The 27,443-nt window shown below is 42.5% G+C and overlaps 1 protein-coding gene across 2 annotated transcripts in view; it reads right to left on the bottom strand.

Moving 5' to 3' along the window:
• Positions 1–27,443, bottom strand: part of MOB1B (MOB kinase activator 1B) — a 39,373-nt gene that overhangs the window by 11,004 nt on the left and 926 nt on the right. The window contains exons 1-3 of one of the 2 annotated variants that reach the window (XM_052683256.1): positions 26,723–26,947; positions 8,155–8,321; positions 3,551–3,644 (exon numbers count right to left, since the gene is read on the bottom strand). In XM_052683256.1, the coding sequence (XP_052539216.1) occupies positions 3,551–3,644; positions 8,155–8,321; positions 26,723–26,943 (482 nt within the window). In that variant the 5' untranslated portion in view covers positions 26,944–26,947. Of the gene's footprint in view, positions 1–3,550; positions 3,645–8,154; positions 8,322–26,722; positions 26,948–27,443 lie in introns of those variants that run through there. The other variant, XM_052683257.1, reaches the window with a different exon arrangement.

A 27,443-nucleotide genomic window follows, 5' to 3' on the forward strand; every position in this document is an offset into this window, starting at 1 on the left:
TTTCAAAGAGATGCTATTTCTGGTCAGTACTTTACATGGAGGATAACATGCTCAACTGTTATATTTCAGTACAGCTGCGCCCTACCACAGTGTTTGGGCTGCAAACACTGCTATCTGAGCTCTACCTGACTATGTGCTCTTAGTATCAGGGAATGGGGGTATGGGAAAGATCTTCTATTTTGAAGACTATTCACATCATTTTATGCAGGACTTAACCATATCTAATTGATTTGTCTTGAAATTTTAACAAATCTGGTTTTGTGAGAACAGTAACTGAAGAAACATTTTCACTATACACAAATTTCACAATTGTGAGTGTGCTGCTAACAATTGTATTAACAGGTCTTATTTTTCTAATGGTAAGAAATCAGAAAGTCTGAAGGCATTTTTAAATCATGTCTCAAAATACATGAGAAAATTCCATACACACTGAACAGACACAACACTTCTAGCATGAAAAAAAAATAAGTTAAAAAGAATAAGAAAAAAAAAAAAAAAATCAGTATTCCTCACCACCTAGCATTAACTCAGTACAAAGATTTAAGTGTTAATAACCCAGGACAAATACCAACGCTTAGCTAAAGTACCAGATTCGTACAGAGAAAGTAGAATAACAAGAGAAAACCTAAGCTAAATGCTAGCTCTCATCCAAATATTCCAGATCCCTTAGAAGCCTGCTCTCCTTGCATTTTTCAGAGGGAGAAGTGCCACAGAATTACCTTTAAAGTAATACAGCTCTTAAGAAACACCAAAGACATACCCTGACAAAAGTGAATACAAGCTCCCTGCACACAGCGGGCGTGTAACCTTCACCAAGTCAAAAAGCACGGAGCGTCAAGAAAAGGCAAAAGGAGTAACACTGCTGGGAGATGTGGGGTATTTCACTGACTTGATTCATTGGTTATTCCTTTACTTATTGGTAAGGATGCACTGGGCAGAAGACAGCACATCAACATTTGAAGATGGTACATTGTAACTATGCGGGATTTAACAGAAGCTGTCCAGAGCATTATTTGAAATCCAAGCTTAGAAGCACTGGGAACCTACAAACCTCATGACAATCAACAGGCTCTCACCACCACTAAGAGTGAGCTTAACTATCTCAATCAAATGCCTAAACATGGATTTCATAGCTTCTGTCCAGTAATCCTGCTTTGAAAAATGCACCAACCGTGTCCTTCCCCCTTGCTTCTACAATTTACTATGGAGGGAAATAAATACCCTTGCACCACAGTGCTCAGTACACACATTACTTTTATGCAAGTTCTTAGCATATTTATCACGCTTATTGCATTGATGGCGATATAAGGATAGTAAGAAATGATAATCAACTTCAGTTCACTCGGGTAGAAAGTGTTTGGTCTTGCAAATGTGAAAAGAGTGGAACATTATCATGAGAAACCATGCATTTTGGAACAAATCAAACAATTTTCTCAAACAATTAGACAATGACTTGTGCAGCAGGCACAAGAGATCTCTTTTTGATCTTTATGTCAATCCTTTATTAACTCTGTTAAACATTAATTCAGCAATCTTTCCAACAAAGAGAAGTCCTAAAGAAATTTAAAGGACCCCATGGCAGATAATGCCTCATGTCAGCATTTCCACTGGGAATATGTAGCCCTGAGTCTGTAAAATACCAATGTACTCCAAACTCAAAGTAATTAAACAGAAAGGTTTGTGTGTGGATGCAATTATACCAGCTTGTAAGTGACATACAGGACTTAACTTGCAGAGAAAACAAATAAATAAATAACAGGAAATTTAAGACTGTAAAGTCAGAGCGCTTGGTGCTTTTAGTTCTCCCCACACTACTGCTGCCTAACCTGTTTCAAGCGACTTTACGGAATTTGTTCAGCTAACCCATGCTCTTCCATCTGAAATAGACTAGTGCACAGTAATGGTGGCAGCTCAGCTGTGGCTGTAAGCAGTCAGCAATCTTCAGCCTAGCAGCATTAAGGAGCTCATAAAACTCAATGTCTTGAGCCAGAAGATAATATGAAATAAAGAAACAGGAAAAAACAAACAAACAAACAAACTGTAAATATCAGTGCTGTTATGGTAACGTGATTTCTACTACTGCCTCCATAACCAAAATTCTGCAGATCACCTTTAACCTAAAGAGTGGCCATGCTCATTCAAACCAAAAGCATAGTGCTCACTCCACTGCCAAACACTGCAGCCTCATCCATCTCTGTTCCGGTGACTGCCTGGCTTCAGTCCCCTCCACCACATGAACACTTTGGACACTCTTTTGCAAAATCCGTTCCTGCGCACAAGTAGGGCTGCAGACTTTGGGGAATGCTTTAAAAATCCTACAGATAAGTCCCATCTGATTAAAAACTTGGCAGAATGTATTTCCTAGCCTCTAGCATCTCTTTTCTAGCTTGCTTCATACCTGCTAGAGCACTACATAAGTTTCTGTCAATGGCTGTCAGTCTCTTTGGAGAAATAAATTGTTTAGACTGGCAGTCAGAAAGCTAAGCACTAATTAACCTCCATCCCCATGTAACTGCTTCTCATCAGTCAAACAATAAAGCAAACAAATATTTTCATGTTCTCATTTAATAACCAAGAGCCTGTTCTGCATGCTGAAGCATAAAACAGACAATGGGCTATGTCATTGCACAAGCTCATTCCAAAGTTCATTTGTATAATAGTAAACTTCTTTCTTTTGCATTTTCACCCCCTTCCCTATTTTGCAGCAGCACATCTGCCTGCCCACACTGCTTCTGGCGTTCTGCAGCAGCCATCATTAGTTTAAGAACACAGCACCAAACGTTTCCTTGGTCTGGCTGTTTTCACCTTGCAGAGTTCATACCCTCCCATTCTCAGCAGCTCTCCCCCCAGCAGCTCTCTTTTCCTTGTCCTCAGCTCCCCACCTTGCTGCCTTCAGACAGTAACAACATACATCCTTAGAAAGCAGGAAAAGGTGGAGAACTGTTTTTCTTTGTTGCTTATTTAAGATTTTAATGTAAAAAGGAAGCATTGCTTTCCCATCTCTACTTGCTTACAAATTCAGGTTTTCTCTCCGAAAAACACTAGGAAGCTGAAGAGCAAAGAAAAACACAATGCTGGATGCCTGCACGAAGGCGAAAGCATAGGCAACAATCAAGGAAGTGAAACTTCACTGAGTGAAAGGGCAGGGAATTCTTACTCAGACTACTCAAACCTGATGCCAAGTTTCTTTCAACAGTAGCTAGTCAAACACCTCAAAGAAAGATTTTGCTTATTCCTAGTTGAATGCTTGCAGATGAAAGCATCCAGTCTTAAATTAAGAAGGACTCGTTAACATTTCAGAACAAAAAGAGAAAGCAGTTCTGATGGTCAGGCTATTTCCCAGGCTAAATAAAACAATTACTATAAAAAACTTTCAATTCCCTAGTCTCTTACAAAGGGTCAAGCTTTTTCTCTCCACACATAACAAAAGACGACATCCTTTCTACTCACAAAGGTTATCGTTTCTCTGGCACTCAGCTGAGCCAGACTCTTTCGAATGCAAAATCATCTCAAGAATTGCACACTGAACAATGAGTAAAAGTGATCTTACTTCGGGCCAGCAGACATCACGGGACAACTCTCCTCTGTGCAGAAGTCCGTAATGGTTCCATAGAGCATATTGATCTGGTTGAAGAAGTCAACAGCTGCAAAATATGTAAATCATTCATTATTACTCTGCAGTTTAATTGCAAAACAAACTTCCTACAGCCTGAACTGTAAAACATACGCTGCCGAAAAGGGTCCTGGATTATTTGTCATGATAAAACCTCATTAATACTTCTTTGTATTAGAAAGAGATCCAGAACAGTTCTTTGTTGCAAGAATTCTTTAACTGTTCACTATAGCAAAATCTTCATTTGAAAAAAAAAAAAAGAAAAGGAAAGGAAAGGGGTAAAAGAAAGCTGTCATTTACTCTTCTAAATGTTTGGTGTACTTTAGTAGAACCCCAAATTCTCCTTGCAGGTCTGTTAACAACAACAACAAAGTACAAGCTTCTGAAGTACAGCAACTGTTATCTAGCTGCTGACCGTGACGTCCTTCAGGCTTTCTATCCCAAAAGACTGCCTTTCCAATGAATATTTATGTTATGTTCAAACCAAAAATGGGTGGTGAGGTGTGGGGGTATGCAAGGCATATGGCCACAACATCACACGACTTCTATTACTTTGATTAGTTAATTAACACAAATTAATATGCAGTTCACAAAGTTTTCTCATTTGCAAACCATCCTTGGATATTTCTGTTGAAGAGTTGCTCTCTAAGTTTCATTTTAACAGTGTACTGCTGAATTATTGTAATAAAAGGCCAGAAGTGAACATATCTAACAATTCCCATTGTTCTCACTACTGTAAATAGATGTTCAAGAACTTAGAGCTCTTTGAAAGCAAGGCTCTTCTTCAGTGGTCTTACAGCAGATAAAGTTTTTAGGAATCATGTGATCAGTTTCTAAAAGCCCACTTCAACTCCCTTCAGAGAATGGCCCCCCTGTGCACTGGTTAGAGAGTACAGCATGTTACAATAATTAACAATGGATGCCATGGGTTAAAATTGCAGAGGGACCAACATCGAGCTCTAGAAAATTAAAGCTGAATTCTTACCACTAAGACTAAGGTTCCAATGTATCAGTTTTATTAAATACTCCACCTGCTTCGTTCTGCAGCCACTCCTGTTAACTTCTGGATGAGCCCAAGTAATGCAAGCATACAGGAACCTAAAACTTGTGTGAGCAGCTTTGGTGCCCTTACTCATCTATCTCGTGTTTTCATCATGTGCAGGGATGAAATTCAGCAATAACATGAAAACAAAAAATAAGCGCTGTAGAGCTCAACTCCTATTTAACTACAGTGCTTTGCAAATTTAACCATTCCACTGACATGCTCTCACCCTGAAAGAAATCACAGATGAAGTATAAATGGTCTGAACGCCCCAGTGCTCAGTCTGCACTATACTGCTCCTGCTGCTTTGAGCACCAGGCCTTCCACTTGTACAAAAGGAGCCTTTCCAGGTACAATTTTGCGATCATATCTGCAAGGCGGATCCTCACAATGGGAAACTGGTACATAGACTGAGCTGAGTTTGACTTCAGACTTAAGTTTACATCAGTGCTACCTATGTGATACCTTGCCAATACAGGGTGCCAGTGGCAAACTGCTTCTTTATTGAGATAAATGTCAGGAATACTCGAATAAAACCCTGAATATTAAATAGGCACACATTATCCCAACTAACAGATAAACAAATCTCTTCATTCTGATCAAACAGGAATGGTTTTCCTGAAACCAGTCTCAGCAGTAGGTAAATGGACACGTTTGTCTTAACTTAAAAACCAACACTTTTAAAGTCACTACTTCCAGAAGAGAGCAGTGAATACTCATAGAAGCAATGTGCAGGACCTGTGGAACGGGCATACAGTCCTCTCAGTCTGGTGCTATGCCAAAGAGGAGCCAGAACCCTACTTTGCTGTCAACCCAAATTCACATTCTTTGCTTATATCTACAGAAAATTACAGTTATGCTGTAATGAGATGTAGGTTGACATCTTCTCTGTAAACACCAGTAGATTCTGTATATCATTAAAGTACGTGATGGCTAAAGGAATGAGAGGGCTAAATATGGTATGTATCATCACTGATTATTCAGGCACGTAAACATCTAAGATTACATGCACATCATGGCAGCGAATTCCAGCTGCTGTTCAGCAGATGCAGGACATAAAGCTAAAACTGCGCCGCACTACTTCCCAGGTACCAAAAGAGGGAAGTATATAAAAACTTCTATGGCAGGCACCTGCTGCAGTTCATTTCCAGCAACAAAACGTGTCTTTCTCTTGCAAAGCAACAGCAAAAAACATGATATGACAACATTGAGAATGGTTGATAAAGTTACAGATGACAAGGAGGGCCTCTAAAGCCTCTCTGGGCGTGCAATGGGAACACAAAGCCCACAGCACTGTGTGACATTCAACACTGCGGAGGCAGCAAGAAGCAGTTAAATGCAGCCATTGTTTTTTTTTATGTGTACACAAGAACTGTTAATTAAATTTCCAATCGCTGCTCCCAGTAGAAACCACAGACCAGCATTTGCTCTGGGGCAAGCGTGTTCAAAAAACCCACATGGGCTTTGACAAGATGACTGATTATTGCAAATCCCACATTTGCGAGTCTCAAAGTGCCTTGAGACACATCACCCATCCACCACAGTCAGCAGTGTCTGACAAACAAGGAAAAGGCAAGATCCTCTTTCCCAACATCTGTAAAGCAGTACAGTGTCTCTTCACATTTTCGTTTCCTCTTTTTACTCACCATTCTTAAGTTTTGAGGGTTTAGGTTACCTTTTCAACATTCTTTTCTACTTTAAGTGCACAACGTCTGGTGTACATTTTAATCTGCTGCAAGCATAGATGTGAACTGTACTTCTGAAGTGCTTTTTTAATAGTTTCTAATCATGAAGCCAAATGAAAATCAACTGATCTCACACTTCTCATTTTTCTTTTAAATACACTAGCACACTTTTAAAATCTCCATATAAGTCAATTCATTCCCATAAAGCATCTCTAAGGTTAGGAGTTAAGCAAGTAGCAGTGGAGCACATTCCTCCTGCGCTCCTACTGTGTGAAGTCATACACTTCCTAACCTCGGAAAGTATCTCCATCAATGGAAGAGGCTCACAGCTACCATTATCTGGTACTGGGTGTGGTAGACGTAAGTCAGAGAGCATCTAAGGTGCCACTCACTTTTAAAAAATAAAGAATAAAAGGTTGCACCCCCACTGTATTACAAGAAGGCATGAAAGAGGACCACTTCATTACAAAATGCAGCTCTTAGCAAAAGGTAGCTCCCACTCTTCTCAAATGTTTCACTGCCTTTTGCCAGGCAGCTAATTTAGTAGCTAAATCATTTGGGAGATGAAAATCACTGCCACACAACAAAGAGCAGCCACGGAATGAAGGAACCCCCAAAAGGGAAGGATGCAAGTAACATCTCAGGCATCATTAGTAATGCTTACTCATAGAAACAGGCTGGCTCTTTTTCTAGGCAGTTTTGCAGTGCAGTGTGAACAAATTTGTATAAAGAATGGTGTTGGCAGCTTCAACGTTCCCTGGAAGGAGTGACAGGTTATATCCCACAGTTAAAAAACTCAAAGGTAGAGGTCAGTATCACAGGTCACTTCCCAAACATGTCAAAGAACAGAAAGAAACAGACAGAAATAAAATAAGTAATTAGAAGACATTTAGTTTGTATGTAATTTATACTGCAGTGCACAATTAACACTGTACTTGCAGGCCATACCACAGACACAAAAGACAAGGAAATACAAGGAAATACCCAGATAAGGCACAGTCTGTGGCAACCAAAACCCACACAAGCTACAGAGCACAATGCAATTTCAATTAATCCATTCTTCAAGGGTAAAAGGAAGGCAGCAAAATCATGCTGCAGGGAGAAGGAGAAGGAAACAGTCAGGCAATCAGAATACACCAATTTGGGCCCCACTGTTTGACCTGCTCTAGCATAAAAAAAGAGAGCTAGGAAAAGCAGCTTTAGAAGAGTTAAAAATCAAGAGATTTACCAAAGCAAAGGCTCACAATGTGGTAGAAACAAAAGGAAGGGACTAATTTGAGGAATATTGCAAAGATCTGTCTCTAGGTTTGCATCAGGCAGAAGGAAAGACAGGCCACACAGGTCACTGTAGTCTCAACATTTTAGACATGGCCCTCATAGTTACCTAAATTAAGGTTTTATACCTAGCATGTATATGCTTGTCCAAACTATCACGTAATGACTTTGATTGAAGAGCTTAAGCATACTAAGACAGCACAGACAAGCTCTTTTTTAAAAACAGCAGTGGCATTTCTACCCTAACACTTCTTTGTGATCAAGTGCTCACAATTTAACCACTAAGATTTACTTATTTATTTTAAAGACAAGATCATAGTTTTGGAACAAGAAGCTTAAAGAATATTGTCTCTGTGTGCCACTCGGCATCTATTAGGTTTAAAGGACAGGACATTCTCCTCTCCCCATTGCAACACGTTTGCAATGCTCTGCACTATCACTAGAAAGAAGTACACAGCTGTCTTCCTACAAGTATCAGCTTTCATTCAGCACCCTCCTCATGTAAAACAGCGTGTGTATGTGTGCTTTAGCCAACTTACTGTTAACTGCAACCCATTCATTTAAGTCTTCACCCTCTGGAAGCATAACAGCCATCCTGAGGTTACCACTTCCAAGCGTGGCCTCGGCATGTTTAAGCAGCTCATACTGGTGAGATCCCTCTGGAATGTTCTTCTTTGGTTTGAAGGTTTTGGAAGAGCGACTGCCACTGTGAAAGGGAGAGGAAACATTTAGACAACTTGCAAAAAGGGAAGGGGAAAAAGCAAGCAGAGGACAAGTTGCTCACAAGCACAGTATCAGCATTAAAACACTTTTCCCAACACCTATGCTTTCACATCAGAATGTAAATTTAACAAAAACTGGGATGCCAACACAACAGGTGCTTTGACTCGCTTTGTTTAAGCCAATTAAATGATGCTCTGCTCTCTTGCCTTCTCATCTGTTCACCTTAACATTAAGCCAGCTGGACATTTGGGAACATTCAGCTTCCCTTGCCCTTTTCTCAGTACACTGGATCATAGGCATGATGAGACCAGAAATATTTCCTTCTCCAGACTTTGCACAGCCACATATGAAGACTACAGCAGCCCAACCAAGAAGAATCCTCCTCCATTCCAAATAGTCATGACACTTGTTACGGTAACAAAAGTTATCAAATAAGAGAAAAAAAACCCAATACGTACATTCTAAAGCATCCATTTTCAAGAGATGCAAAATAGCATCCAACCTGCAAAAGCACACTAAAATGGCAGAGCCAGCCTGTTCAGATCGCTGCCTTTTTACATCAAGTATGGTGTGTTAAGTAGGTACTACAAATTTCTTGAAAATAAGCTGCTGTTATCTAGCAACGCATACTTTCCGCAGGCCTGGCTGATTCAGAACAGTATCTTAGCTACCTCAGTTCACCAGCAGTGCATTAGATCCAAACATAAATGTCAAAAGGGGGATGGGACAGCTAAAAATGGCAACATGAAATACATTTTACAACTATCTGGTTTTGCTTAGGAACTTAGCTTTTAAGGAACAGCTGCTCAAAAACACGCTCTTTATCTGAAGGATACACACTTCACACAAACTTTCTACTCCACTTTCCTCTGGTTTGACAGCACACATCACAGCACAATCCACCAGTCTGACAAGAAACACGGATGGCGACTTCTACAACTTTCACAAAGGTCATTTTATCAGCCTTAGCTTTGTTTGAACAATAGGGGCTGACGTGGAATAAAAAGTTGATACTTGAATTTTAAATGATGGCAGTGAGCCTGGATAGCACGTTGTTCCCTCACACGTCAGAAACATAACATGCAAAAGTAAATATCTGAAAATAAATGTAAAATGAGCTACGTTTGTGAATGTTTCAGCATACAAACTGAGAAAAAAATGTTAGGAAAGGAAAACTGAGCTCTCAATTCCAATGAAGGCTGCAGAAAGAAATGAAATTCAGGTAGCTAAATTTTCATTACAAACATTGCCCAGCTCTCAACTCCTCATACAAGTCTGCTCGTTTTTCACCAGTCTTCCACACAGCTGAACACAGATGAACAGGGGTAAGGCTGCTCTCAGGTGCACTGGATGTCTGAATACAAAGGGCTGTAGCTCATCTTTGAGGCAACTCTAGTACAGCTACCTGCTCATACATAAACACTCCAAGAAACTTGTTTCATAGAATCACAGAACAACCCCAGCTGGAAAAACCCCCAAGGACCATCGGGTCCATCTCCTGGCTCCACACAAGACCATCCAAAAACCAAACCCTATGTCTACAGCATTGCTTAAAAGCTTGGGGCCGTGACCACAGCCCTAAGGAGCCTGTTCCACACCCATCGCCCTCTGGTGAAGAACCTTTTCCTAACATCCAAACTATTTTGTGTTTCATTTTCCCCACTACACAACACTACAGCCATCAGCAGGAAATAACAAAGATGACTTGTGTTTCTGCTGGAGCTGTTGGCATGTACAATTGTAAAAACAATGCACACAACAAAAATTTTTCTTTCCAAAACACAACAGGCGATCAAGAAAAATCAAACATCAAGCACATGACAAAAATGTCTTCAGTTTGGTTAAATCTAAACTTAGCCCTGAACAAGGGCAGTGGAAGAAGAAAACATAATAAAATAGGACATAAACGTGTTTCCCAGTTGTTGGCAAGGGCAGGGTAAATACCATCTTTGCAGGAATGGAACAGACGAGTCTGGCCGGTTAGAGATTTACACAGCCTCAGACTTCAACTCTCCCTTGCCACAGCACAGCAGCACCCTCCAACCTGTAGGCCTCCAGAGTAATCCTGTTCCCTAAGTCTCATAAAGAAACACTTTGCTGGACTAAAAGGGACCACGGGATGGTAGAGCTGAATGGGCCGTGTTTGTTTTTAAGTTGAGACTGAATAAGGCCCTGGACAGCCTGCTCTAGCTGTGGTGTCCCTGCTCACTGCAGGGGAGTTGGACTAGATGGCCTTCGGAGGTCCCCTCCAACTCTAAGGATTCTATGACTCTACAGTTCATACAGATGCTACATCAATACTGAAGGACCTGGAAGGCAGTCAGCTACAAAATACACTTAAAAGCCAGTAGTAGGAAGAGGAAATGTACGGCTCCCATACATTCTGCTATAGGACACTTCTAACACGTGACCAGTCGTTTGCATTACACTCCAAGCAAGGATACCAGATTCAAATCTTAAATAAAATAATTGCCTCCCTGTGGGAGGGAGGAGCTACTGTGGCTCAGGGAGTTGCCTTCCCCTTCCACTCCCCCAGTCACATGCATTTGCTGCTAGGTCAGGCTCAAACTCAATCAGAAGAGAACGCACTTGTTAAAAACAAATAAAAATTAAAAAAAAAAAAAAAAAAATCAGGACACTTAACTGTCTGCTTAGAGGTGCAGGTTTTTTTCTTCAGGAACACACAGCCACCAGGCCAACACTGGGAGCAACAACAAAATTTAATGCATCTGGCAAACATTTTGGTGTACATCTGCACAGACAGGGCCAATGCAAGGTAATATTCACAGCAACTGAGGGCCAAGAGAGACAAATATCATTACCTCCCCACTTGTGTCAGTGTAAGCAGAAGAAAACCAGCACAAGATAAGGGCATGCTTAGCACTTCCAGACCTGCTCAGAAGATTCTGCTCCGTGTTGTAATATGACAATGAAGGAATCCAAGTCCTGATGGAACACCACTCTACAGCTCAGGTCATTCATTCATCATCAAACAGAAAGGAAAATAAGATTCGCTTTCCTATCAGTTTACATAGCTTCTCTAATTCCTAAAGCTTAAATCTAAAACCTAAGGTACGAAAGTATCTCTTCCATAATACTGTCCTCTTCACATGGGTATGATGACTGAAGAACTTAACTGCTGTAACTGGTCTGGTGTCATTGCCTAAGGCAACATCTGCAGCCTCATAACAGAGGCTACTACTAGGAAGATGGAGCACTCCAAGTGCAATGAGAAAAGCTCAGTCCAGACAGTGGGAGGACTTAACGAAAGGATTCAGATTACAAAGAGCAGCATCAAGCTTCAGCAGAAAATCTCTGTTCAGGGAGAGGAGGTGCTACAAAACACACCAAGCAGTAGCCAGTAAAAAGTTACTTCGTAACTCACCTAAGTGTTAGTGAATGTTAACAGAGGTTAGACAGGAAAAGTGAGCTTTAGAGAACCAAGCACAAGGCAAGTACAGGGAGGGAACTCCCTAAATAGCACAGCTTATTTTGAGAAAACTCTGGGTAAGCATTCACACCCCAGATTGTGAGATGGTAAGATAGCAAACGAAGTCATCACAGGCCAATGGAACACCCAGCAGAGACCTCCTATGGTCAAAGAAGCAGAGAATGCACAGCACATAGGAAAATCAAGAAGTACCAATCCCTGCTATCCCATTTCCACACACAGGTTTGCTTGTTCTTTTCCATTAGCAAAACCTCTAACAGGATATGCAACGCTTGATGTCAATTCTTCCAAATGAGCCATCTCCTATTTACATATCTCTCTGTGCCTCCATTACCTATCTGATCCCTGCTTCTCTAATCCAGCACAGCCATCCTAAGACAGCAGGAAATGGCCTCACGCGAAAGGCCGGCAGACAGCATCCCAAAGGAAAAGCAATTAAGATAAATGCAGGCTGCTAGTAATCCCATGCTATGGAAATATCTACAATTTTGGCAATGCATTATCAAAATTCCATGCATTTGTGCAGTTCACATGTGAAGTCAGTTTAACTGCACACATGGTCACACTCTCCTTAATACAAAGTTCAGGGATGCAACAGATTCTCTAAGCCAAACCTCTTATCAGCTAAGTTCGCTCTTCAGCAGTCTAGTTCTAAATGCTGCTGCAAACATGGGATCAGCTACATTATTAGCTCAGTAGCTCTCCTGCTCTTTAACCAAAGCCATCCCCACTGATTTCTGTCTCAGCACTAACAGCCAAACAACCCTCTGAATGGCAACACTGCTTTCTCTCTAAATCCTGAGCACAGCAACATTTTATTCCTGCATGGTGATTCCCAATGCTGAGATGAAAGCTTCTTGGGAAAAAAAAAAAATTGTTTTGTTTTTTTTTATTTCTTCCTTTTATGTCACTCCATTACATATGGCAGAATTATAGAATCTTCTTGTTCCATATCTATTTTCCCATCTTCTTGGGTGTAAAGTGGAAAGCTTAACTTCCACAGTTCAGTTTGGTGACCAGTGACATACACAGTAAAGCAAGGTTCTATCAAGTAGGACATACAAATTGTAAAAGAATTAGCTGCATCTCTGAAGCATTTCTTCTGATAACATACAACGCAAAGGCCACACCTGCCTTTCCCTGCTGAGAGCCTCTGAACTCTCCTTCAGCTGCAAAGCAACACATTAACACAGATGAAAAATGAGACAGAAAACTCGCAAAAGTCACACTGAAGATCCCATTTTCTTTGGACAGAAAAAGCTCATGAAAAGGAGAGAACGTTGCATTAGACCCACTATATCTCACAAGCAATTCCCAGACTTGCAGAAAGTAATGGCTTCTCAAAAATTCTTCCAATTCCAAGGACGTTTTGCTCTCTTTACTCCCACATCCAGCATTTCCAGCAAATTATGCCCTTCTATTTTTAAAGGTAAGTGCAGCTACAGCAGTGCCAGATGCAGCTCATCCTAGCACTAAATCATGGAATGTGCTCACAACAATTACTCACAGTGCCAGGACGACTCTGGAAGCCTAGCTAGGAAGCCACACGTCTGAGCTGCACGGAGCGCTTCCCACTGTCAGGAGCCCACACGCCGCTCGGCCTCACCACGACGTCACGTCGTGCTTATGAGCAAGAACCAAATTTCCTCCAAAGCTGTAATTTTATCTTGCCGTCTGCTGACAGGGAGCATTTTTAATGATGCAGATTCTGCAGCCTGGCCTGCCTAGGGTTTGCACGACGATGCTTCCAGAAAGGAAAACTCTCAGGCGCTCTACTTCCACCCCACTTAGCAGCCTGCCTCACAGCCCACTCCAGCTTCAATCGCAGCACTGGCAAATCCTTTAAAATCCAAGCAGCTAAACATCCAACTCAACTCCCTGGTATGTTTTTTGTTTTGATTTGTTTTTAACTGGGGAAAAGAAGCCACTTAAACTTTCACATTCCCATAGGAAGCACTTTGGCTGGCCTGCCTTAGATCTCCACATACTCAAGATATTTGTCCATTAGAATTCCAGAGCATTTTACCTACTTTTACAAGGCCAACTGCATCTCCACAGAAACCTGAATTAAAACAGAAAAGTTAGAGTCCTTACGTGTAAAACTTAAGACTTCACAGCTTGTTCTTAGCAGTCACCCTCAAACTCTTACCACTGCAACATGGACCGTGCTCCAAAGACCTCCTCAAATCCCTCGTGTGACAAAGCCCAGACTAAGTTTTCCCTTAATTCATGTTCATTAGAGCACCTAAAGCTACCATGGTGCCTATAAAACATGCAGTCACTACATAATTGGCAAAATGGATGGAAAAGAGGAGATGCCAACATGAAGGTGACACAACGTAAAAATCCTCTTTTTTTCCCCTGCACACCTAAGCACACATCATGTGCAGAACTGACATGTCTTCCAAGAAATTAAGATCTTATTTTAAAATATCACAACTATTTCACCTCCCTGGAAAGTAAAGACAGCATTGCTTCTACAATATGTTAGAGGCTAAGAACACAGTGCTAAGATTACCATAAAGCATTTCATACAGGGCTCATCAATGGACTGGTTTATCAAACATTGGAAAAGACAGAAGCTTGCCCTAGGGAAGAATAACTGGAAAATGCTGCAGTGGCCCCTTTTTCAGGATAAGCCTGCTACCCGTACAAACTGCTGAGGCTGTGGGATATCATCTTTCTTTCTTTCCTCCAAGTAACAAACCTCTGGAGGTACTGCTATACAACTTGGTGTCTCCTGAAAGTGTCCACCACCACAGTCCATCTGAAATAGGTCCCTCCAAGCATCTGGAGGTGCTCAAGAGATTTGGAAAAAGCCAAATTCAAGTCAGCACACAGAACATTTCTACCTGGGGCATGGAAACTTTTCATATTTCAAATCCTGCTTCTTCATCTTCAAAGGCCTTCCTAAGCATTAATTAATCCTACAAAGCATCTTTGAAGTAGGCATCACCAGTGTCTTGCTATACACAGGGAAACTGAGGCAGAGACTCAGAGCTTCAGGCCAATGAGTACACTTAGCAGAGAAGGCCCAAGTTTTAGCTGAGCACCTCCCTACTCCCAACATGCCTCTTTTTAAACTCCAAGACACAGAAACACTGTAAGGCAAGAACTAAATTCCAGAAAAGCAAGCAATTCAGGCCTTCAAACAATAACAATGGGTTTCAAATTAAAACATTCTGCTAAGAATAGACACGTTGGAGTATGATCACGTCAGTTTCCAATAGCCAAGATGCCAATACGGAAATGAAAATAAAAACCTCTAGCTACTTTTTAGACAGCAAATCAATCGTTTCAGAATGTAAAAGCTTATTCTTTATGACAATCACAGCATCAGAAGGATAGCAGGTAAAAATCAAATCGTACATGTTCAAAATCTGCACTGACAAGATTTTACTTGAGCATTTCTATTTATAACAAAGAGTAGTCATAACATTTCTGTTCTGAAGACAGAAGGTGTGCAAGCCAGGCACTGGTTTCCTCAGCTCCTGTAGTACCAAAAAGTCAATTATCTTCCAGTCTGATTCCCACCTATTAAAATGAGCATGTCTCATCGTTCACTTCAATCTGGAGGCACCAAAACCTACATAAGAATTTAGGAAACAAGTATTCTACAACTCACCTTCCTCTGATGTACCACCACCACACAGCAGGTATGACAAAGAACCACCAGCCTATGGCAGACAACAAAGCCAGCAAGGAAGCTTCCATCCCGTGGTCAGAAGCTACACATGCAACAGGACAGAGAAATGAGTGCTTCAGCCACGCTCTGGGGCAAGATGAGAAACCGCAGAGCCCAGCCACGCAAGAGCTACACAGAGTTTTGCAAACACTGGTTTAACACCTGGATACTACTTCCCATGAGGATGACCAAAGATTGAGGATTCAAGGACAGGCTGGATAGGGCCCTGGGCAGCCTGATCTAGTGGCTGGTAACTAGCCCATGGCAGGGAGGTGGAACTGGGTAGACCTTGAATTCCTTCCAACCTAAGCCATTCTGTGATTCTGTGACCATAGGATCTGGCAAATGGCTTCAAATGAGATATGGTGCTACCAGAACAGCCAGCTCCAGTTTAGAAAACTGCAAGTGCTCCAAGACATTCCAGTATTGCATTACAATTCAACATTAAGAGGCAGTTCAATGCAGTCCAAGAGTTAAAAGCCAGCAAGCATATGTATAAACAGAGACTAGAAGTGCACAAGCTGATAGCTCTCGTTGGAAAGACCTCCCTCTGCATACATTCTTCAGACACCATCACTGTTATGATTCTGAACACTAGCAAAAGCAATACACTTGCAGAGAGCACTCCCACCTCACAAAAATAACTCTCACAAATGTTAAGCTGTAAAAAGCAGAATTGTCTTTCCATGGAGGGCAACGTAAACTCTGCCAAGATCACTAAGGAAATTGAAGCAGCCAGTCTGGAAAAGAGTTAAGAGCTGCCAACTCTTCACAGCAGCTCTCTCAAAACATGAGGCAGTGGCAGGAAGGTAATTCCAAGCCCAGGGTTTTGTTGCTGTTGGCTGTTTGTTTAAGGAAGAACCGGTTGCACTGATTTGAATAATTTCTACAGCCATATGCTCATTCCTGCAGGTACAGAATACACGTTGTTTATTATTTATACATACTGCTGTACAAAACAGTAACAGAAAATGATCAGTTGCACACAGCCAAAGTTTCCCAGTCCAGTGAGCAGGAGATATAAGAATAACTTAATTGTCTACTCCACCACTGACTGCAATTAGAGACGTCATGGTGAGGGTGCCTGAGAAGCTCCTCTTCCCAAAGCTAACACCACACTTGGGAGATGCACTCTTTGTGAGGAATGCCTGTGTCCATTGCTCACCTATCACCCACATCACAGGCAGTTACCCAGGCTACAGAAGGCTGCTGCCACACACTATAATCCACAGAAGAAAGCCAAGTCCAGGCCTTCCAGCTTCAGCACACTCCTTCTGCAGCACTGTGCTTAGAAAAGCCCCATGGAACATCTTTCCTCCTAAAAGCCCCAGGTCCTTGAGCACAGCAGTCTAAAAAGAAATTCAGATTTAAAACAATAACAATAGCCAAGGTTAGCAGTCCCAAAACACAAAGGTGCGGAACCTTTCAGAAGGAAAAAAAGGAAGGAAAAAGCATAGTTTCTAACACTTGTTTTGTGGTTTGCTTTTTCTTTTAAACCACGCTTAAAAACACACAAATCTAAAGGTTTCCTCATCTAAAAATAAAATATCACAGACCAGAGGGATTTAAAAACAATACCCTGATTTTTCAGCACACGGAACTCACGATGCCTGCAAAACAGTGCAGGCTGATCCTAAAATGAGTGCTTCCTTCAGTGTCGAGAAATGGGATAAACACAAATTCAGCCAAAATCCCACGTCCAACTTTGCTCTTCTCAGTGAAGTACTGCTACCCGTCCCTCCCCATTCTTTCTTTCCCTTTGCTGGACTGTGGAATAAGCTGTGTTTTCAGCATGCTCTTCAACCTGAACATACTTTTCAAGAGGTATATAGTAACCTGTTTTCATTTTCTGTTTGTTTTTTTCCCCTCAGCAACTGATCTGAAATAATGCTTCTTTGTACCAAAGGAGAAAATACTGTTTTCTGACAGCAAAATAGGTATTTTTATGAGTTTTTAATTTTCTGTCCATCAAGACAGGAACTAAAATCTAGCTCCCTTTTGTCAGAGAATCAACTATCTTCACACTGTAGTGTCTCACACAGGATGAGATGTGAGGAGGCAGAGCAAAACATCATAATCTTACCAATAATCTTACAAACGAAAAAAACACAGGTAGCATTATTCGCAAGTCTGTACGTGTTAAAAAAGTTTCTCAAATGATTCATATCCAGTAAGGCTACTGAGGACAGCCTTAAGGAATGGTTTTGCTTTTTCTTGCCCCAACAATCACCACTCAGCGTTGCAAGCTGTCCTAACACATACACTTCACAGTTTTCAAATGCTCTTTTTTCTTTCTAGAAACACATTTCAGAGTTGGTGAAATTGAGTAAATTCAGCCCAGCACAAGCTGGCTGCTGTGACATGCACCAGAACACAGTTGAAAAGGCGCTCCTGCCATCCTTCCTCAGAAGGAGCCAGCTGAGTATAGCACCTAGGGACTGGTTCTGGGGGGTGGCCCTTCAGTCCAGCTCTGCCTCTGCACCCTGTGCCTCCCCTGCAGTGGTGCCCTTGGAGCCAAGTCCCAAAGGTGTTCCAATGGCCACAGACATAGAACAAAGCACCTGCACTTCTGCACAGCTCCCTGCCTCTGTTTTTCCATCGGGGAGCTCAATGTGGCTATGAACAAGGGTATTGTGCTCCTGCCTACCACCACCCTGCCCACATTGGTGGCAAGGGTGTTCTGGCAGTTCATCCAGTGGAACGCGGCTTACTGCAATTCCTAACACAAGGAAGAGGGAAGCCTCCAGAACACCATCCCATAACTAGGAAGTCATCATCAGTTTGCTATGCTCGCAGACCAATTCCCTTGTTTCACATACAACATGTTCATTTAATAAGCTTTCATCTCCTGGAAAGCCCTCAAAACAAACAAGACAATCAGAGCCATACACTACTCAAAACACAAACTAACTCCCAGAGCATCCAACGGTCATGGAAGTGACTCAGCCTGAAGGACTAACAGCAGTGCTGCGCAATGCAAGGAGGGGGACAGCACAGAGACACGGAAAGGAGAATGACAAAGAATCCGTTGGAGAGGAATTTGGATGAAATGAAAGCAGTACAAAGTGTACAGCACTCAGCCATGCGTGTCCTGCAGGCTTGCAAAGACAGACAGGGGCCAACGCACAGACAGCAGGGAAATGGAAATGTGTACAGGGCATAAGAACTGCAGCCTCTGACAGAGCTTATTGTTTTGCAAATAAAGTTAAATTTCAAAGCAAGAAGAGCAGTGGGCTGCTTTCATTGGATTCTTTCAATAAGATCCAGTTTCCTTCACTGCTTTAACACACTCATCTACTGTGTACGTACACATACACACAGAAAGACACCTTGGAACTGTCAGGCGAAACCAAACCTAGATTTATTCTGATATTCACTTCTCCCCTCTTTCCCCCCCCAGACAGGCTACAAGCAGAACTCTGAAGGAGGCAAACACAAAGCGCTCCCTCCTCCCCAACTGCTTTGTTCTCTTTTCATTTTTCCTCCCCTTCAGGACCACTGAGGAGGAGTTCAGTACCTTCATCACTTCAGTCACTAATTAAGTTCTCTGCAAACTAAACAGTGCTTTTTCCTCTCACTAATGTTCCCTTCTTCTCCCAGGAAATCCTTATTCCTGTCAATTAGTATTAGCTCATTTAAAAGGAAGGGCACAGCTTGAATTCAAAGAGAAGTGAGAACTTCACCCAGTTATGCTTCAAAGTTTAGTTTCCACCAAGGTTCAAACCTCAGCTTACTGAATGAACGTATCCAATAAATCATTCAGCAGACATAAGTGCTGTGCTTCTTTTGTCAAACCTATTTTTCCCCATACATACAACAGCACTACAAAGCCATCCAAACACTTATTTCTACTGCACACAAATGTACAGCGCGTTATCCCTTGAAGAGGACTTGATAAAACTGTAAATAGCAGCTGCAAAGTTGCTGAAAGGGATGCCATTCACACCCTGCAGCAAGGAGTGCTGCATGAGAACTGACACTAACAAGGATGCAGCTTGCCCAGTGGCAAGCACAGTGTGAATCACAAGCCAGGTGCCTGCAAGAGAAGATCACACAGTACGCTCCCATGTACACCCTGCGCTCTCTACCAGCAACACCTGCAGAGAGACCCCACCCTGAAGTCTGCAATCTGAGCCATGTCAGAGGACTCCTCTCTGTCATTTGCTGTGTGCATGATGAAGGCAAAGCCCAGGAAGCAAACACAGGAGGACTCTATGCCTGTTTTGGAGAAATTATTACAATCCATCACTCAGCAGTTTCCAAGAAAATGTTGTTTTCCAAAGAAAGTCAGTTAGACAGCAGGAAGATGCCTGCAAACAGATGTGGGTGCGAGATGCTACTGCACACATTACAAAGACACATGGAAACATGGAGAGCAGAATGAGAAACTCCACCAACATGCAGAGCACAAGGGAACAGAACTTTTTCTTCTGAGGAAAGCAGCAACACTCAAGTGCCTGGCAGGAGAGGGAAACAAATGAAACACACGGTGTGCACACCCACAAGTGATCACAAATGGTGACTAGAAGGTACTGTTAGAGAAGACGCAACCAAGGAAATTCCAAAAGAGCTACAAGGAAACTCCTAACTCTGTGAGGCTGTGTTATTTTTTCCCATAGCACCACCGACTGCGTTTAAAGAAAAGACAGTGGAAACGTCCATCAAGAAAGGAGGCTTACTACACCTAACTGACTAATTGAAAACATCAGTAGCATTCAGGTTGAGGATCAGGAGGTAAAAAAAGGGAGCCAAGGGGCCACTAGCAAAGCACGTGCTTAACAGCATCTGTCTGCCTGTCATTTCATCACTAGAGCACACTTCCCATTTCATAAAACAAGGACAAAAGTGTCCTATGCAAAAGGAAACTATTCCACATGTGACAGAAATGTCCTTCTACCCAGCTGAATTCTCCCTACGCCTGTACATTACTAATGCCCTCAGCATCCTAAACCCTATCTGCTGGAAACAGTCACACCCTTTGAATACATTTAAGAAGGCGGCAAGCACAGCTTTTCAGGATGCAATCTACATGCTGCTGAGGATGATGAATTACAGTAATAAAAACTTGGCTCAAATATCAAATTAGATCCTTACTTATACACCAAATATAGTGCTTGAAGAACATGCCTCAGAATATGGACGGTTTCCCAAAATGCTGATCAGTGCTTTTGAAAGCCAGTGCTTTACGAATGACTAAAGTAAAGCTGGTCAGACAACCTAAGAAATCACAGCAGGGCATTTTAAAAAAAAAGAAAGAAAAAGAAAGAAAAAGAAAACTAACAAAACAGCGTAAGACAGTCTTCAGTACTTTTCAATTCAGTAAAAAGAAACAATATGTCAATGTGTTTAGGGAAAAGGCAGCATTAAAAAACTTAACTGACTTTAATAGGAGAGGGGTCCCTTCAGCACTTTTTGCAAGGCTGTATGTTTTTTCTAACCCCACGCAGAAGGAGCTGTTGTCACACAAACTGCAAACACAGCAGACGAGAAACACCGGGCAATGTCCCAGCAGAAACCCCATGACATATCCTGAAGGTTGCTCTTCCACTTGGACTAATTGGTAAAATGGGGTCTGGAGCCAGGAAGTAACAGAACAATCATCAGAGCCAAGAAATAACCCAGAGAACAACAGGAAGAAACGGACAGGAGGCACCAATGAATAATCTAGCAGCTTTCCAAAAATACCCTGCATTATCTCATCACCAAGTGTATCTTACACAACCCCTGCATTTAATACAATCTTGTATGAGGTCTAAGTATTTTCAGCACAATCCGCTCATACCTTGCTAGGAATCATAACAAGAAACCACATCTGGCCGCAACATCGGAGGTGGAACAGCTGCTACCTACACAGGAGAGCTCTTCTTGGCCACTAGTTCAGCCAGTGCATTTCACAGCTGAGTTCCCATCAGTTTAACTGTTCTCCTATAAACTTACATTGTACATAGATGATCCTCTTGTCCACTCACATTACAACATGAAATTTTAAGAGATGCCAACCACAGCAGGGAAAAAAACGTGTTGATGTGAGACAAATAGAAGACATTACAGTGTCACTTTGAACCCTGGCTCTGGAACACTCAGCAGGAAGACCAGAAAGTCTTACTGTACTGAAGTTGGTACTACTGAAGCTGGTAAAAACACAACTAGACTATTTTAGTCAAGGCAACGTCAGGAGCACATCTCATTGTCATCTGGATTCAAACTGTTTTTGTATAAGAAATCAGATGACACCACCTTTAGAAAAAAAAGAATTTAGCATTTTATCAAAGCTCAGTTAAACCCATTTATTTTGTTCGTCATAAAGAAAGGAGTAAGACTTTTAATACAGACAGCAAATTCAGGTGTTCCAAGTTGGAATCTGCAACACATTTTTCTTCACTAAGGAAGGGAGTCAGATTCTGTACATCAGCTGTGCTCATAACCCTAGGACACAAGTAATTACCTCTGTACATAAGCAACCAAATTTGAAGATAATATGCAATGATAGGCAAGCAAAACAAGTAGGTGGAAAGGCAGCAAGCTTTAAATAAATGTAAGCTGAAATACGGGCAGGATCACAGGAGGCATGCAAGAATAACAAAAGAAATGGATTCCTGCCAAGGAACAGCTGGGAACTGGAGGAGGAAGGAGAGGAAAGGGTGGACAAGGCAGAACTGTCTTTACACAAAAAGCAGAAGAGCAAGAAGTGAGGGCTGCTATTGGGTTTCAAGATGAATGGGAAGAGATGGATGGATGGATGGATGGATGGATGGATGGATGGATGGATGGATGGATGGATGGATGGATGGATGGAAGAAAGTCTCCTTAAATCTGCAAGTTCTATCATGCATTATAAGTCAATGAATCGAAGGGCAAGACCTGAAAGGACCAAGAAGCTGGATCTTATCCTTAGGTTTTTTTTGGAAGGAAAACTGAAAAAAAAAATCATGTAAAGATTGAATAAATTCAGTTCCAAGTCATCAGCAATTCACTGCTTTTAAATGTTTCAAAAATACCTTTGCCAGGAAAAACTGCTTTTACCTTCCTGAATTCACAGCGAGGGACTGTGCATGCATTGAAGCAAAATTAACATCTCATACACATGAATTTAGAGGCTGCTGTTTGGGGATGTTAGAAACACAAGCCCTTGCTTCCCTTTTTAACGGACCGCTTCTGAGACACACAAAGCACTGTGACACAGTGCCCAAAGCTGGTCACCAGAACTTACAACAGTGACAGCCAGCATCGCGCCTGTGCTGAAGAAGTGCCAGGAAAGCGAACGGAAAGGAAATGCCACAGGTAAAAAGGCAACGCACACGGATGTGACAAAGCACTGAATTCTGACAGTCCCACAGCCTGTAACAGGGAATGGCTCAGTATATAAGTGCTAAAAGCATTGCAAAGCTTATTCTGGGGTTTGAGTTGATTTGTGGGTCAAAGGGTTATTGATAGCTTTGGCAGCAAAATCTGTGTTATTGCTTACTCTGTACGACTTAAGGGGGCACAAGGAAATGTGGCTATTTACCTCTCTAAGCAAAACGAGCAGCTTCATACTGCCAGCCTTGGGCATGAAAGCATACTGCCACTCTTGTAACTCCTGAGCCACTCTTTGCTGTAGAAATGGTTCTAATCTTTTATCTTTTTTCAAATAAAAGGAGACCATGCATCTTGCAGGATACATACAGCCTAAGTTGGTAACTGTGACCCCCAGGGCTGTCCTTAACCACTGTTCTCTACTGCCATAAAGAGAGCCTAAATCCAAAGACTTGGCAGAAAGCTGCATACTGCATCAGATATCTCTTCCAGACTAAAAACCATCCCACAGCACACGCACCCAAATCCTCCCCTAAAAGCGATCCCTGCTCACCACAGTTCTCATCTGACAAATGCAAATAGCTAATTTGTAGGTTCACTTACACTGCAAGCACAAAGAGGGAAGAACAAACAAGGGAAAACAATTGCAGAACAAAACCAAGCCATTAGGAAGCAATTAAGACCGGACATTCACCTCCACCTAGCATACACAACTTTCACACTGAACAACACCATTGTTTGCATGTTTGTTCCTTCACTTTTAACTTATCCTGCTACACCGAGCAAAAACTCAACGATCTAAGAAGGCAGCAATGTGCACAGAGCCCAACAAAGTTTAAAGGACAGGGCGGACAGTACAGCTTAACTAACCAGATTGCCAGCATGAGGAAAAGGAAGAAGGCTCTTCCCTGCCTTCTGCCATGTCCACGTACTCCTGCTGCTTCAATGCCTCCTGCACCACCCTGAGTCTCACTACTCCGTGACCCCACACAGCTAAATTAGTTACAAACTAATCCTACAAAAAAGGAATCAATAGCTTTCTGCTGGTTTAACTTCACTCAGCCAGATCATAAGGATGACAAGCACATCAGCAAACTGCACCCTCATAAAATGTTTTAGGGTTTTCTGCAAAGATGAATGAGGAAGAAAGCAAAGCAACAAGAGCTCTATGGAGCATTTTTCAATAGGCTGAGAACTGGAAAATGAATGGTGCAAGAGGAACACCAACACTTCTTTCTGAGGAGCTTTAACGCTGTATTCATTGCCATGGTCTCTGGAAGCTTTCTGTTGGTGCTCCTTTCTGTAGAAGCGACAGATGAGTGCCAGCCAAGAGGCACACCTCGATAGCAAGCCTTTCAACACGGGAATCAAACACAGCAGCACAGCTGAAGTGACACGTTTCAACAATATTCAACACAAACTTCAGGTATGAGTGTCTATTTCTACAACCTAGCATTCAGTGAAAGGACAAGAAGCTAGAAAATAAAAGCTTTACTTCCCACGTAGTGTTGGGTCACTGCTGAATTCATACCAATTCTGCCTTTAAAGAATCCTGCTTTCCTCAGAAAACGTTAACAAAGCTTACAGGAAAAGTGTTAAAATGTTTTGCAGTTCTCTCTCTAATTCAGTCACCGGCAAACTGGAGAGAAATTTCATTCCCAGCACTCCTCTGGAAAAGAAGTGACTGCATCACTTGCAGTATTGGTTGAACAGCAGACTGTGGTGAGCCAACACACGTTTCAAGAACCTTTCCCTCGGTCTCTCCTCTAGGAACCCAGTCTACACAGCAGCATTACATTAGTCAACCTAAAACCAAAGAATTTACCCTAAATTGTCCTATAAAAACTGTACTTAAAGTAATGGGAACAAAGAGATCTGACTGTTGGATAAGCACATGTCCCACTTCTAACAGACTGTAACTGTCCACACATTGATTTTCAATGGCTGAAATTCCAGTTCATTAGTGCATGACAGTCTTCTATGGGAGTCTTTGATAATGAGGAGACAGATACTACATCTCAACTTTGAACTGCAGAAGTGTCCATGAAGCACTGGGCTCCTTTCTCCAGCTACAGAACCTGAAAATCGCTGCCTACTTTAAAAGCAGCTTTCAGTGGACAGTAACAGCAACTCAGCATCTAGGAAAGGCAAAGAAGGGGAAACAAACAGCCACAGTGCTCTTCAAGAGCAGGGGCAGACAGGGAAAAAGGAGGCTGTAGCTCAGCAATCGAGAAACAAAAACACCAGCTCTAATTTTGATATTACTCTGCAAGAGATGGAAGGAAAAAATGAATGTCCCATCGCGCTTTCCGCAAATGTAAAAAACAACCACAGATATCATCAGAAGAAACTGCTCAGCTCTCCTATCCTATGTAAGACAGGAAAATAAGAGTACACCTTTCCCCTGCTTGGTTTCCAAGGTCACTCCACCTTGACTTATCCACGAATGTCCCCAAACTACTGCTGCTCACCCACACCACCATGTGCTGTATCCATCAGCTCTTGGCCCTCTGACATCTCACCAGTTCTGACTATCTACATCAATCTAACACTACGAAACTCCCGGAACTCCACACACAGGAACTTAGAGAACATGGAGATGGCTTTTATTTTAAAAACAAAAACAAACAAAAAAACAGTTTCACAACTTTAATAATAAAAATATTTTCTTCTAAAGATAAATTATCTAGCTACTTTTTTACGTAAGTTTTGCCAGCATAGGACAACACAAGCATCTTACCATATGGCACGCCTACCAGAACTATCTTTAATTTTTTCCCTTGGAGATGTAAGCTCCAATACCTGCAACCAAGCTACAATTTCGTCCTGGAGAAAACTTCTCAATTTGAGCTTTTTGGAACTAAAGATACTTCGTAGTTCAGCTCTCTTCATTTTACTTTTTTTAAAGATCCAAGACAACCTATAAAATCATTTCAGAGGTGTTTTCAGAAAGAAAAAAAATCAATCAGAAAGAGAAGGCAGTGAGGCTGAAAATAAAAACTGCTGCCAAAACGGAGCTGTATTAATCCAGTGACTCGTGGCAAAAGACGCCCTTTCTAAAACGTTATCCATAACAAGAGAAGACAATGGTTTCCCTTGATTTTGTTCTCCCACGTAGCTTTATGTGGCACTGGTCCTAGCAACAGAGAAGAATAGCACTGGCTTCGTCAGCAGACAGGGACGGCGCAACGGCTGCGAGGGGCCCCCAGCACCCTGCGCTATCCAGGCGCAATCAAGAGCAGGGCACAAAGTCTGCAAGCAGAACGGGGCTCTCGGTACTCGGCTGTCAAACTGACAAACTACAGCCAAGGCAGCGATGATAAACCTGTGTGACAGGTTCATCGTGATGTAGAGAACTCTTCTGGTGGGTGCACAACGACAACTTCAGGCTGCTGAGATCAAAACCGGGCGTCTGTTTGCAAATAGACATCGGTACCACTGAGGCAGAGAAAACAGCATGGACAAAGGAACAACTTGGTTACCTTCGTATCCAGGACACCCTCGGTGAAAAAGCACTACGGAAAACTGTTGGAAACACAGGGGTTTTGCAACACAAAAACAAGGTTGAACTAGTGAATATAAAGATATCCAACCACCATCACTGAACAGCTCTACCCAGATAATGCGAAATGAAAGCTGAAGAAAAGGGGACAGTAACTGAAAAGAAAATAACTACTAGTCAATAGCACACAGGCAGCTTCCCAGGCCTCCTCGAGGCAACCTGGTAACATTATTTTTCCTAAATTCATTTCTAAACTGCAGCTGAGCAAAAGACCACACTGCCAACAACAGCTGAGACAGCTCTGCCAGCATTTCTGGATATGCCATGCAACAACTTCAGTTTTCACTTCTATTTTTCAACAGTACGTGAAACAATGGAAGGGGGTGGGGGGAGGTTTGCTTTCCTGGGCTTCAGAAGTGTCTGGAAAAAAAAAATAAAAAATCTCATTACTGCCTGCAACAGAGGGCAGAGGGTTTCATGCTTTTCCATTGCCAGTTAGCCAAATGCCAAGGATTGTGAGGTCGTCTCATTTGCAAACCAAACTCCCAGGACACCGTTGTACGAGAAACCCTGTTCCCCTTCTCCATTGCAGCAGCTGGGAATGATGAAGGAGGGGGACAGCTGGGCTTCTTCTCATTAGAAGCGCCGCTCCCGGGTCCACCGACGGTCATTTGCGCCCACCTCTGGCGTGCGGCTCCGACCCCGCAGCTGAGCGGCGTCTCCTGGGACGGGGCGGCAGCAGCGCAGTTCCAGACGAGCGGCTCCGTTAGCGGCGTTAGAAGCTGGACGCAACGCGGAGCTCCGGGGGATGTCAGCTAGCGCCGGGCCGGTTTGTCTCCGCGAGAACGCAGCTCCCCAGATAACGCATCTCCCCCGAAGGTCCCCCGAAGGAGGCCGCGGACATCTGGCGCTTATCAGCGGGAGCCGCTCGCAGCTGTCAGTCCCACGGCAGCAGTCCCGCGGCGCCCGCGCGTAGCAGGGAAGGCGACGGCCCTCCCTCACCCCTCGGCAGCCGCCCGCCTTCCCTTCCCTAGAGCGCATCTTCACGTTAATTAATAGGTCACGGAACCGGTTTATGTTAATTGCCGGCAGTGCCTCGTCTTTGTTCCCAAGGGGAGGGACCAAAGTTCATTCCGTTGTTGCCTACGAAGCGAAATTACAAAACGCACGG

Source organism: Tympanuchus pallidicinctus, unplaced genomic scaffold, assembly GCF_026119805.1.
Source record: "Tympanuchus pallidicinctus isolate F22 unplaced genomic scaffold, pur_lepc_1.0 scaffold2, whole genome shotgun sequence".
NCBI classification, from domain to species: Eukaryota; Metazoa; Chordata; class Aves; order Galliformes; family Phasianidae; genus Tympanuchus; species Tympanuchus pallidicinctus.